General features: G+C 38.0%; 1 protein-coding gene across 14 annotated transcripts in view; it reads left to right on the top strand.

Moving 5' to 3' along the window:
- LOC133554370 (zinc finger protein 180-like) overlaps positions 1-13554 on the top strand; it is a 130523-nt gene that overhangs the window by 107517 nt on the left and 9452 nt on the right. For 5 of the 14 annotated variants that reach the window (XM_061903032.1, XM_061903031.1, XM_061903026.1 and 2 more), the window contains exons 1-2: positions 272-1024; positions 3677-3926. Coding sequence is in view for 2 of the 14 variants with exons in the window: in XM_061903033.1 (XP_061759017.1) it covers positions 9171-9294 (124 nt within the window). In the remaining 12 variants the exon portion in view is untranslated. Of the gene's footprint in view, positions 1-271; positions 1025-3676; positions 3927-8302; positions 9295-13554 lie in introns of those variants that run through there. The other 9 variants (XM_061903024.1, XM_061903023.1, XM_061903021.1 and 6 more) reach the window with 6 other exon arrangements.

Here is a 13554-nt window from a genome sequence, read left to right as displayed (position 1 = left end):
TTGTGGATTGAACTTTCACAGTATCATGTTAGACCCGCTCAACATCCATTGCTTTCCTCCTCTCTAAGGTTCTCATAATCATTATTGTCACAGACGTCCCACTGGATCATTATTGTCACCGATGTCCCACTGGGTGTGAGTTTTCCTTGCCCTTATGTGGGCCTACCGAGGATGTCGTGGTGGTTTGTGCAGCCCTTTGAGACACTAGTGATTTAGGGCTATATAAGTAAACATTGATTGATTGATTGATTGATATTTACCTGATTGATATGTTGTTCGAAGCCACCAGGCCTATGTAGCAAATGCAAGCGTTTTTTGAGGAGTGTATTTTATTTGTTCTCTATGAGAATTATATTGACCTATTAAATACTTTAACTGTTTTTTGCTGTATAGTACAGTCACGCTTAACATCGTTAAAGGCCTACTGAAATGAGATTGTCTTATTGAAACGGACACAGGAGGTCCATTCCATGTGTCATACTTGATCATTTCGCGATATTGTCATATTTTTGCTGAAAGGATTTAGTAGAGAACATCGACGATAAAGTTTGCAACTTTTGGTCACTAATAAAAAAAAGCCTTGCCTGTACCGGAAGTAGCAGACGATGTGCGCGTGATGTCACTGGTTGTAGAGCTCCTCACATCCTCACATTGTTTACAATCATGGCCACCAGCAGCCAGAGTGATTCGGACCGAGAAAGCAACAATTTCCCCATTAATTTGAGCGATGATGAAAGATTTGTGGATGAGGATAGTGAGAGTGAAGGACTAGAAGAAAAAAAGACGAGGGCAGTGGGAGCGATTCAGATGTTATAAGACACATTTACTAGGATAATTGTGGAAAATATCATATCTGCTTATTGTGTTACTAGTGTTTTAGTGAGATTATATAGTCATACCTGAAAGTCGGAGGGGTGTGGTGACCGCCAGTGTCTCTGAGGGAAGCCACGGAGGAGCCAAGAGAGTCGCATCTGCCTCTTTGACAGCTGCAGGAGGAACGACACAAGCTCCGCTCATGTCTACGGTAAGAGCGGATTTATCACCACAATTTTCTCACCAAAACCTGCCGGTTAACATGTGGTAGAGAAATTTTGCTTGACCGTTCCGTTCCATATTAAAGCTTCACCGTCATCTTTAGGGAATGTAAACAAAGAAACACCGGCTGTGTTTGTTTTGCTACAGCCGTAATACTCCGCTTTCCACCAACATCTTTGTTCTTTGTAGTCTCCATTGTTAATTGAACAAATTGGAAAAGATTTAGCAACACAGATGTCCGGAATACTGTGTAATTATGTGATTAAAGCAGACTACTTATAGCTTGGATCAGGCTGGAAGAACATTTCCGCTACAACTGGTGACGTCACTCGCACACGTCATCACTCCGCAACGTTTTCAACAGGATACTTCGCGGGAAATTTAAAATTGCAATTTAGTAAACTAAACCGGCCATATTGGCATGTGTTGCAATGTTAATATTTCATCATTGATATATAAACTATCAGACTGCGTGGTCGGTAGTAGTGGGTTTCTGTAGGCCTTTAAATATTTGTTACTAGAAAGGAACAAAGGTCTCGTAATTTTAGTCTGGAATAATTGTAATCACATTGGATTACGCTTACTAGTAGTCTACTTTGTGTCGGTGGTAACTTTATTAGCATTGAATACAAATTATATGTTTGCACACACTTCTATTACCTTGATAACATACCATGGAAATTAAGTTAACTAATATTTGTTATTACGAATACACTATGTGTACTATTGTAAGTGATTAATTCTTATTCAGTCAGACAAAAATAAATACTTAATTAAATGTTGACTATGAAAAAAATGCTTTAATATACTGTACACCAGGGGTCACCAACGCGGTGCCCGCGGGCACCAGGTCCCCGTAAGGACCAGATGAGTGGCCCGCTGGCCTGTTCTAAAAATAGCTCAAATAGCTGCATTTACCAGTGAGCTGCCTCTATTTTTTAAATTGTATTTATTTACTAGCAAGCTGGTCTCACTTTACTCGACATTTTTAATTCTAAGAGAAACAAATCTCAAATAGAATTTGAAAATCCAAGAAAATATTTTAAAGACTTGGTCTTCACTTGTTAAATAAATTCTTTTTTTTTTTACTTTGCTTCCTATAAATTTCAGAAAGACAATTTTAGAGAAAAAATATAACCTTAAATATGATTTTAGGATTTTTAAACACATATACCTTTTTACTTTTTAAATTCCTTCCTCTTCTTCCTGGCAATTTAAATTAATGTTCATGTAAATTTATAGTTTTTATTGTAAAGAATAATAAATACATTTTAATTTAATTCTTCTTTTTAGCTTCTGTTTTTTCGAGGAAGAATATTTGTGAAATATTTCTTCAAACTTAATTATGATTAAAATTTAAAAATATATATTCTGGCAAATCTAGAAAAACTGTAGAATCAAATTTAAATCTTATTTCAAAGTCTTTTGAATTTCTTTTAAAATTGTTGTTCTGGAAAATCTAGAAGAAATAATGATTTGTCTTTGTATAAATATAGCTTGGTCCAATTTGCTATATATTCTAGCAAAGTGCAGATTGGATTTTAACCTATTTAAAACATGTCATCAAAATTCTAAAATTAATCTTAATCAGGAAAAATTACAAATGATGTTCCATAAATTCTTTTTTTATTTTTTTCAAAAAGATTCGAATTAACTAGTTTTTATCTTCATATTTTAGATTTTAAAGAGTCAAAATTGAATATAAACTGTTTCAAAATTAAATTTACATTTTATTCGTGTTTTCTCCTCTTTTAAACCGTTCAATTAAGTGTTTTTTTTCATCATTTATTCTCTCCAAAAAACCTTCTATAAAAGGAACAAAAATGTACAATGGAGTGACAGACAGAAATACCCTCTATGTATATATATATATATATATATATATATATATATATATATATATATATATATATATATATATATATATATATATATATATATATATATATATATATTAAAGGTAAATTGAGCAAATTGGCTATTTCTGGCAATTTATTTAAGTGTGTATCAAACTGGTAGCCCTTCGCATTAATCAGTACCCAAGAAGTAGCTCCTGGTTTCAAAAAGGTTGGTGACCCCTGCTGTACACAAATCATGAGGTACCCAAATATTCTCACGCCAGCACATTTTTTTAAGGTTTGAGTGAGGTTTAACCAACATACTATCGCACGGCCATACTATCTAGCACTTGCTACACATGCACACTGCACTTCTGTTTGATTTCTGTTAAGTTTAAAAATGTTACTTTCGCAGAAGGAAGAACGGGGAAAGGATTTTGCGTGTAAAATTAAAGCCAACCAATCCCAGCTCTGCAATCCTTGTCACCATTGATGTGAGGTCAGACTATTTTGGAGGTGCACATCAAGGATTTGCTGGTAGGTTGGTAGTGGCAGGAGCGAGTTGGCATCACTTGATGCTGCAGCCCAATGAAACTGCTGACTGCCGTAATGCAGTCATGAAGCTGCTTAAATGTAGAAAACAAGATCACTTACACAATTCATAATAATCAATACATTATTATTATTCCATGTGTAGAATAACATCAACACAACTTCTGTCAGTCCACTTTGAAGATATTATATTTGTTGGACTAAAAACTTTTGGCACATCTGAGTTAAGGTTTGTTTGTGTTGTCTTGCAGACGTCCAACAGATGAATGGCCGTCAAGAAGAATGTCCCCTTCAGCAGCAGGGTGGGACTTCTCTTTGAGGCAGGAGGATTCTCGGCCTCCCCACATTAAAGAGGAAGAGGAGGATCTCTGGCTTACTCAGGAGAGAGAGTGTCTTCCAGGGCAGGAGGAAGCTTATCCCACCAAGAGACTGTTGTCTCTGTGAAGACTGAAGACCATGAAGACAAACCACCTGAGTCCTCACACCTTCATCACAGTCCAAGTAAGCACAACATCCAGATGTCATGTTCGTAAAATCATGTTTTCATCCAAGGTCCTACATTCTCTCTCCAGAAGGAGATATAATTGCTTTTTAACACAACCACTGTCTTTTCTGTGCATGTTATATAGTAAAAAACTGCTAGTACAAGGCGGCTAACATTAGAGGTAATGGTAGTCCACTATTGTGCCCATAACACCCTCTAACAAAACATCCGAAAATCACCAACAATACTCCATTTACTTGTAGTGACATGTATATTAACCAAGTAATAGCAGCATTGTAATTGTCAGAGCTAACATCAAGGAACTACTTTTAGTCAAACGGCTCCTTGCTCGCAGAGAGGTAAACTAGCTTTTGAGTTGCTGCTGCATCACCTGTGAGTTGGTAAAAGTTTATTCTGGTTTATACACTGAGTTTCCTTTCCTGCTGTTATTTTTTGTAAGGGAAGGATGTATACATGAATGATGTATGCAAAAAAAGCAAGTAAACAACTAATGGCCAATGCAGTCACATCTTATTTGAATAAAGTGCAACCAACACTTGAGCTTGAATTAACGAGAGGAAACATTTTCTGCTCACATTTTAAACATTCAAGAAACGGTCAATAATAGTAAAGTAATCAAAATTTTAATAGTATATTTTTTGCTAGTTTTGCTGTTGTTTTTCAAATTAGTATTCATGCAAACACAAATTGATATGAACAATTAAAAGCAACCAAATCTCTTCAGGTTAATAAGTAAGCAATGGTCTGAACTGCTACTGCTCTCATTTTACAAACCCCGTTTCCATATGAGTTGGGAAAATGTGTTATATGTAAATATAAACAGAATACAATGATTTGCTCATCCTTTTCAACCCATATTCAATTGAATGCACTACAAAGACAAGATATTTGATGTTCAAAATCATAAACTTTATTTTTTTTTGCAAATAATAACTAACTTAGAATTTCATGGCTGCAACACGTGCCAAAGTAGTTGGGAAAGGACATGTTCATCGCTGTGTTACATCACCTTTTCTTTTAACAACACTCAATAAACGTTTGGGAACTGAAGAAACTAATTGTTGAAGCTTTGAAAGTGGATTTTTTTTACCATTCTTGCTTAATGTACACCTTAAGTTGTTCAACAGTCCGGGGTCTTGTTGTCGTATTTTACGCTTCATAATGCACCACACATTTTCGATGGGAGACAGGCCTGGACTGCAGGCGGGCCAGGAAAGTACCTGCACTCTTTTTTTATGAAGCCAAGCTGTTGTAACACTTGTCTTGCTGAAATAAGCAGGGGCGTCCATGATAACGTTGCTTGGATGACAACATACGTTGTTCCAAAACCTGTATGGACCTTTCAGCATTAATGGTGCCTTCACAGATGTGTAAGTTACCCATGCCTTGGGCACTAATACACCCCCATACAATCACAGATGCTGGGTTTTGAACTTTGCGTCGATAACAACCCGAATGGTTATTTTCCTCTTTGTTCTGGAGGACACTACGTCCTCTGTTTCCAAATATAATTTGAATTGTGGACTCGTCAGACCACGGATCACCTTTCCACTTTGCATCAGTCCATCTTAAGTGAACTCGGGCCCAGCCAAGCTGGCGTTATTTCAGGATATTGTTGATAAATGGGTTTGGCTTTGCATAGTAGAGTTTTAACTTGCACTTACAGATGTAGCGACCAACTGTAGTTACTGACAGTCGTTTTATGAAGTGTTCCTGAGCCCATGTGGTGATATCCTTTACACACTGATGTCGGTTTTTGATGCAGTACCGCCTGAGGGATCAAAAGTCTGTAATATCATCGCTTACGTGCAGTGAGTTCTCCAGATTCTCTGAACTTTCTGATGATTTTACGGACCGTAGATGGTAAAATCCCTATATTCCTTGCAATAGCTTGTTGAAAAATGTTGTTCTAAAACTGTTCGACAATTTGCTGACAAAATGGTGACCCTCACCCCATCCTTGTTTGTGAATTACTTAGAATTTCATGGAAGCTGTTTTTATACCCAATCATGGCACCCAACTGTTCCCAATTAGCCTGCACACCTGTGGGATGTTCCATATAAGTGTTTGATGAGCATTCCTCAACTTTATCAGTATTTATTGCCACCTTTCCTAACTTCTTTGTCACGTGTTGCTGGCATCAAATTCTAAAGTTAATGATTATTTGCAGTTTAAACATCAAATATGTTGTCTTTGTAGCATATTCAACTGAATACGGGTTGAAAAGGATTTGCAAATAATTATATTCCGTTTATATTTACATCTAACATAATTTCCCGACTCATGGAAACGGGGTTTGTAATAAACAGACACAGAAACAGAGAAAAGTTGCAACAAATGCAAACACCACAACACAATAACATAAAGCCATAACACAACAACTATAAGCCAGAAGATGACAATAAAAGACAGAACAGAAGTGAAGGTGGGCAAGTTTCGGCGACTCACCGACTTCCTGAGACAGGAAGTTGAAAAAAGTAAAGAACAAAGTTGGAAAAGTAAGTGAAATGTGACCACTTTTTCAGTCATGAATAACTTGTCTAACTTTTTCAATAATACTCAAATACTATCATCAGGAATCTGGTCTGTTGCCATAACTTACCTAGTTCTGTTTTTCAGTTGCATCTTGTTTTGTTTAAAGGGGAACATTATCACAATTTCAAAAGGGTTAAAAACAATAAAAATCAGTTCCCAGTGGCATGTTGTATTTTTTGAAGTTTTTTATTTTTATTTTACCGGTCTCCAAATATCCCTAAAAAAAGCTTTAAAGTGCTTGATTTTCGCTATTTGCGATGTGACTATCCATTTCCCTGTGACGTCATACAGTGCTGCCAATGTAAACAAACAATGGCGAATAGCACAGCAAGATATAGCGACATTAGCTCGGATTCAGACTCGGATTTAAGAGGCTTAAGCGATTCAACAGATTAAGCATGTATTGAAACGGATGGTTAGAGTATGAAAGTATTGAAGAAGAAACTGAAGCTATTGAGGGAATAGCTATTGACGCTATTCATAGCCATAGCATGGCCGAAAAGCTGCGTTAGCATCGCCGGTAAAATGTACGGACCAAACGATCAGGACTTTCGCATCTTGTGACACTGGAGCAACTTAAATCCGGTGATTGGTAAGTGTTTTTTTCGCATTAAATGTGGGTGGAAGGAAACGTAATATAGTTGCAAATGCATATGCAGGTTATCCATACATCTCTGTGCCATGTCTGCTTTAGCACCGCCGGTAAATAGCATGTTAGCGTCGATTAGCGTAGCATGTTAGCATCGATTAACTGGCAGTCACGCCGCAACCAAATATGTCTGATTAGCATATAAGTCAACATCAACAAAACTCACATTTGTGATTTCGTTGACTTTATCATTGCAAATGCATCTGCAGGTTATCCATACATCTCTGTGCCATGTCTGTCATCGCCGGTAAAATGTGGAGACACTTTGGCACATTCAATGGGGGTCTGGCAGCAGACACTTTCGCATTTTCGGGCCAGTGGTGCAACTTGAATCCCTCCCTGTTAGTGTTGTTACACCCTCCGACAACACACCGGCGAGGCATGATGTCTCCAAGGTTCCAAAAAATAGTCGAAAAAACGGAAAATAACAGAGCTGAGACCCAATGTTTACAATGGGTTGAAAATGAAAATGGCGGGTGTATTACCTCGGCGACGTCACATTCTGACGTCATCCCCTCCAGAGCGATAAACAGAAAGGCGTTTAATTCGGCAAAATTCACCCATTTAGAGTTCGGAAATCGGTTAAAAAAATATATGGTCTTTTTTCTGCACCATCAAGGTATATATTGATGCTTACATAGGTCTGGTGATAAGATAGACTGATGCAAAGTAGAAAAGTGTTCTGTGGTCTGACGAGTCCACATTTCAAATTATATTTGGAAACTGTGGATGTGGTGTCCTCCGGAACAAAGAAGAAAATAACCATCCGGATTGTTAAAGGCGCAAAGTTCAAAAGCCAGCATCTGTGATGGTATGGGGGTGTATTAGTGCCCAATGGAAAGGTAACTTACACATCTGTGAAGGCACCATTAATGCTGAATGGTCCATACAGGTTTTGGAGCAACATATGTTGTCATCCAAGCAACGTTATCATGGACGCCCCTGCTTATTTCAGCAAAACAATGCCAAGGCACGTGTTACAACAGCGTGGCTTCGTAGTAAAAGAGTGCGTGTACTTTCCTGGCCCGCCTGCAGTCCAGACCTGTCCCCCATCGAAAATGTGTGGCGCATTATGAAGCGTAAAATACAATAACAACACCCCGGACTGTTGAACAACTTAAGGTGTACATTAAGCAAGAATGTTAAAGAATTATACTTTCAAAGCTTCAACAATTAGTTTCCTCAGTTCCCAAACGTTTACTGAGTGTTGTTAAAAGAAAAGGTGATGTAACACAGTGGTGATCATGCCCTTTCCCAACTACTTTGGCACGTGTTGCAGCCATGAAATTCTAACTTAATTATTATTTGCACACAAAAAAAAGTTTATGAGTTTGAACATCAAATATCTTGTCTTTGTAGTGCATTTAACTGAATATGGGTTGAAAAGGATTTGCAAATCATTGTGATCCATTTATATTTACATTTTGCACAATTTCCCAACTCATGTGGAAACGGGGTTTGTACATTGTAGGAAATACAATAGAGAAAGGGAAATACTGGAACGTAAGTTAACAAAATAAACTATTAGGTTAGCAGTGGAAGATATATTAGGATTGAACTCAGAACACATAGGATATAAAGCACAATATGCATATTTAAAAAAACACTGGGTTAAATAAAAGAATACAGAGTAGGGATCCACCTCGGTCCACACTCCATGTCAGTAGGTGGCGGTAATGCGCTTTAGAAGGTTGCTTGCCAATCGCCATTAAACAAAAGAAGAGGAAGAAGATGGCGTTTGATAGAGAAAGCCTAAACATGGGCCTTATAGTTCTGTATTTTTAATCAGTACATACATGTGCACATATATGTTGTTTATTAGAGTAAACACCGCCAATAATTGTTTGTATCCGGATACATCTGAGCGTCTTTTGACGCTTCTAGTTAACCTAAGCTAGGTGTTAGCCATCTTAGTTTGCTAGTTTAGCTTGTTAGTTGCTAACCAAGACGCGACATATCCTTACAACTTTGCGCGGATTAAGAACGCAGAACTAGTGATCAACGCATCGCTAAGCAGAGCTCAAGTGTGAGTGTGAAGTGTTGTGATTGTGTGAAAATGTGTGAAAAAACGATAGCAGAGTACGAGGAGGAACTTTGTCCAACAAAAGAGGAGAAGGAGCCACAACGTCAACTACTGGACGCTGTTTTCAAGAAACATCAAGTTGTGTTAAACAGGACAGGTTTGTTTACTTCTTACTCTCACATGTTTGCTAACTTTATATTTATTTATTAGCACCATTCTTAAATATGTTGTATGTAAGAATGTGGGTGTTCCTGTGAAGATAACAAATATGTAAAAATGAGTTAATTATCCTAGTCCATTTGTAAATAGTTTTCCTAAATTATAGTCTCCTCACCTTAACCAGACATTCATAGGACAAACGACCCTGGGAGGACTTTGCCCTTTAAAAGGGAAAGCCCGAACATATTCACTGAGGAAGGACAGTATCAAGATGAATTCATCACATTTTGCATAATTGGCTGTGAGGCATTTAATTATTATCAACGTATCCTCTTCTTGGTAAATTATATATTTTTATTCTGATTTCTAATTGCACTTTATTGGAATATTTCACAGTCCCTATGTAAGACAAGAACATATTGTGTTTATTTTATGTAAATAAACACTAGTGCTGTAAAACAGTGGTTCTCAAATGGGGGTATGCGTACCCCTGGGGCTACTTGAAGGTATGCCAAGGGGTACGTGAGATTTTTCAAAAATATTGTAAAAATAGCAACAATTCAGAAATCCTTTATAAATATACTTATTGAATAATACTTCAACAAAATAGGAATGTAAGTTCATAAACGGGGTAAAGAAATGCAACAATGCAATATTCAGTGTTGACTTCTAGATTTTTTGTGGACCAATTCCATAAATATTGAGGTTAAAGATGTTTTTTTTTTTTTTTGTGAAGAAATGTTTAGAATTAAGTTCATGAATCCAGATGGATCTCTATTACAATTCTCAAAGAGGGCACTTTAAGTTGATTACTTCTATGTGTAGAAATCTTTATTTATTATTGAATCACTTGTTTATTTTTCAACAAGTTTTTAGTTATTTTTACATCTTTTTTTCCAAATACTTCTAGAAAGACCACTACAAATGAGCAATATTTTGCACTGTTATACAGTTTAATAAATCTGAAACAGATGACATAGTGCTGTATTTTACTTCTTTATCTCTTTTTTCCATCCATTATCTACCGCTTATTCCCTTTTGGGGTTGCGGGGGGCGCTGGCGCCTATCTCAGCTGCAATCGGGCGGAAGGCGGGGTACACCCTGGACAAGTCGCAACCTCATCGCAGGGCCAACACAGATAGACAGACAACATTCACACTCACATTCACACACTAGGTGAAGTGAATTATATTTATATAGCGCTTTTTCTCAAGTGACTCAAAGCGCTTTACATAGTGACACCCAATATCTAAGTTACATTTAAACCAGTGTGGGTGGCACTGGGAGCAGGTGGGTAAAGTGTCTTGCCCAAGGACACAACGGCAGTAACTAGGATGGCACAAGCGGGAATCGAACCTGCAACCCTCAAGTTGCTGGCACGGCTACTCTACCAACCGAGCTATGCCGCCCCTAGGGCCAATTTAGTTTTGCCAATCAACCTATCCCTAGGTGCATGTCTTTGGAGGTGGGAGGAAGCCGGAGTACCCGGAGGGAACCCACGCATTCACGGAGAGAACATGCAAACTCCACCCAGAAAGTTCCCGAGCCTGGATTTGAACCCAGGACTGCAGGAACTTCGTATTGTGAGGCAGACGCACTATCCCCTCTTCCACCGTGAAGCCTATCTCTCTGATTTGGGGGTACTTTAATTAAAAACATGTTCACAGGTGTACTTCACTGAAAAAAGGTTGAGAACCACTGCTCTAAAAAACATTCTGAAACCTCCATCAATATTTAAATACACACTAAGTATAGATGTAATGTAATTACCGGCACATTCATATTGACATAATTGCGTGTTTCGCTCATAAGCATACAGCATCATAATAATTTCAAAGACATATCACAACGTTCGCCTTTTTCTTCAAAATTAACAACACTACTAATCATGGCAGACTTCTTGAGAGACAACAAACATAATCAAATATCACATACTGTACAATGTCTGCTCTCACTGGGATGCCGACTGTTGGGATGTTCATATCTTCTCGTTAAAATGATGAATTAATCCTCGCAAGGGTTAAAAAAAGGATGGGCGCAAAAGAGGTATTGTTTGCATCTTTCTTGCCTTGCCTTCGCCAGGTCTAAATTGGATGTTAAAGTTTACTAACTTCTCGGTTTAAGTCCTTAACGTTAGAGCTTATAATAACAACATCGCAAATAGTTGGTTAATATTCAGGTCGCAAAATGTAAATGGAGTATTGTTGGCAGTTTTTGGATAATTGTGGCCCAAATAGAGGAGCTCCAATTGAGTCCATTGTTAGCTAATTTTTGCTCACGTTTATTTACTAATTAGAATTCATAAACATTTTAAAGATGTATTCTTTTCTTGCACAAAGATTGTGAATGATAGGATACATTCAAAAAGATTGCAGTCCTTCAAATTAAAGATGAAAACCAATTGAGGTTGTTTATTGATATTATCCCCATGACGTTACAGTAATACTAATAAGCACACAAGGGAAAGTACATTAATATGCACATGAAGTACACATACAGTCGTGGTCAAAAGTTTATATACAAGAACATAATCTCATGGCTGTCTCGAGTTTCCATTTATTTCTAAAACTCTTACTTTTTGGTGTTCCTGGGATTAAAGGCCTCACCTTTCTCCTCCAAACATATTGTTGGGTATTGTTGCCAAACAGCTCAATTTTTGTTTCATCGGACATCACATGGACAAAGATAAGACCTTCTGGAGGAAAGTGCTGTGGTCAAATGAAACAAAAAATTAGCTGTTTGGCAACAATACCCAGCAATATGTTTGGAGGGGAAAGGTGAGGCCTTTAATCCCAAGAAAACCACACCTACCGTCAAGCATGGTGGTGATAGTATTATTCTCTGGGCCTGTTTTGCTTCCAATTGAACCTGTGCTTTACAGAGAGTTTATGGGATATTGAAAAAGGAGGATTACCTCCAAGTTCTTCAGGACAACCTAAAATCATCAGCCCGAAGGTTGGGTTTTGGGCGCAGTTGGGTGTTCCAACAAGACAATGACCCCAAACACACGTCAAAAGTGGTAAAGGAATGGCTAAATCAGGCTAGAATTAGGGTTTTAGAATGGCCTTCCCAAAGTCCTGACTTAAACATGTGGACAATGCTAAAGAAACAAGTACATTTCAGAAAACCAACAAATTTAGCTGAACTGCACCAATTTTGTCAAGAGGAGTGGTCAAAAATTCAACCAGAAGCTTGTGGGTGGCTACCAAAAGCTCCTTATTTCAGTGAAACTTACCAAGAGACATGTAACCAAATATTAACATTGCTGTATGTATATTTTTGACCCAGCAGAGGGCTTCACGGTGGCAGAGGGGTTAGTGCGTCTCCCTCACAATACGAAATTCCTGCAGTCCTGGGTTCAATCCCAGGCTCGGGATCTTTCTGTGTGGAGTTTACATGTTCTCCCCGTGAATGCGTGGGTTCCCTCCGGGTTCTCCGGCTTCCTCCCACTTCCAAAGACATGCACCTGGGGATCGGTTGATTGGCTACACAAAATTGACCCTAGTTTGTGAATGTGAGTGTGAATGTTGTCTTTCTATCTGTGTTGGCCCTGCGATGAGGTGGCGACTTGTCCAGGGTGTACCCCGCCTTCCGCTCGATTGTAGCTGAGATAGGCGCCAGCGCCCCCCGTGACCCCAAAAGGGAATAAGCGGTAGATGATGGACGGATGACCCAGCAGATTTGGTCTCATTTTCAGTAGGCCCATAATAAATTCATAAAGGAACCAAACTTCATGACTGTTTTTTTGTGATCCAATCACTCTGTCACACAAATAATAAGAGTTGTTGAAATTATTGGAAACTCAAGACAGCCATGACATTATGTTCCTTACAAGTGTATGTAAACTTTTGACCACGACTGTAACCACCACAAATATCGTCTTGTTCTCTTTTAAAGCCAGTTTGTGTATCCTTTGGTGAGCTGCCCGTATCGTCACACCCCTAGTTAAAAGCACACCAACCTCATGACATGACACGTCCATGTGATGCAGAACAGTAGTACAACATTTTCAACATACACACACATCTCAAAAGAAGAATATAAAAAATAAATATATTTGGTGGGCCAAATGAAAAGACTCTGCGAATCAATTTTTGGGATGGGCAATATGACCTAAAATCTATATCCTAATATATATCACAATATATCATTTGGTATATGAATGATAATAGAATAATTTCAAAACGGGTTAAAGGCTCCTAATTTGGCTGCTGACAAATACAGTAACATACTGTGTCCTTTTAATTGTATTATTTTG

The sequence above is a fragment of the Nerophis ophidion genome, linkage group LG06 (genome assembly GCF_033978795.1).
Source record: "Nerophis ophidion isolate RoL-2023_Sa linkage group LG06, RoL_Noph_v1.0, whole genome shotgun sequence".
Classification (NCBI taxonomy): domain Eukaryota; kingdom Metazoa; phylum Chordata; class Actinopteri; order Syngnathiformes; family Syngnathidae; genus Nerophis; species Nerophis ophidion.
This window is presented reverse-complemented; position numbering and strand designations above follow the sequence as displayed.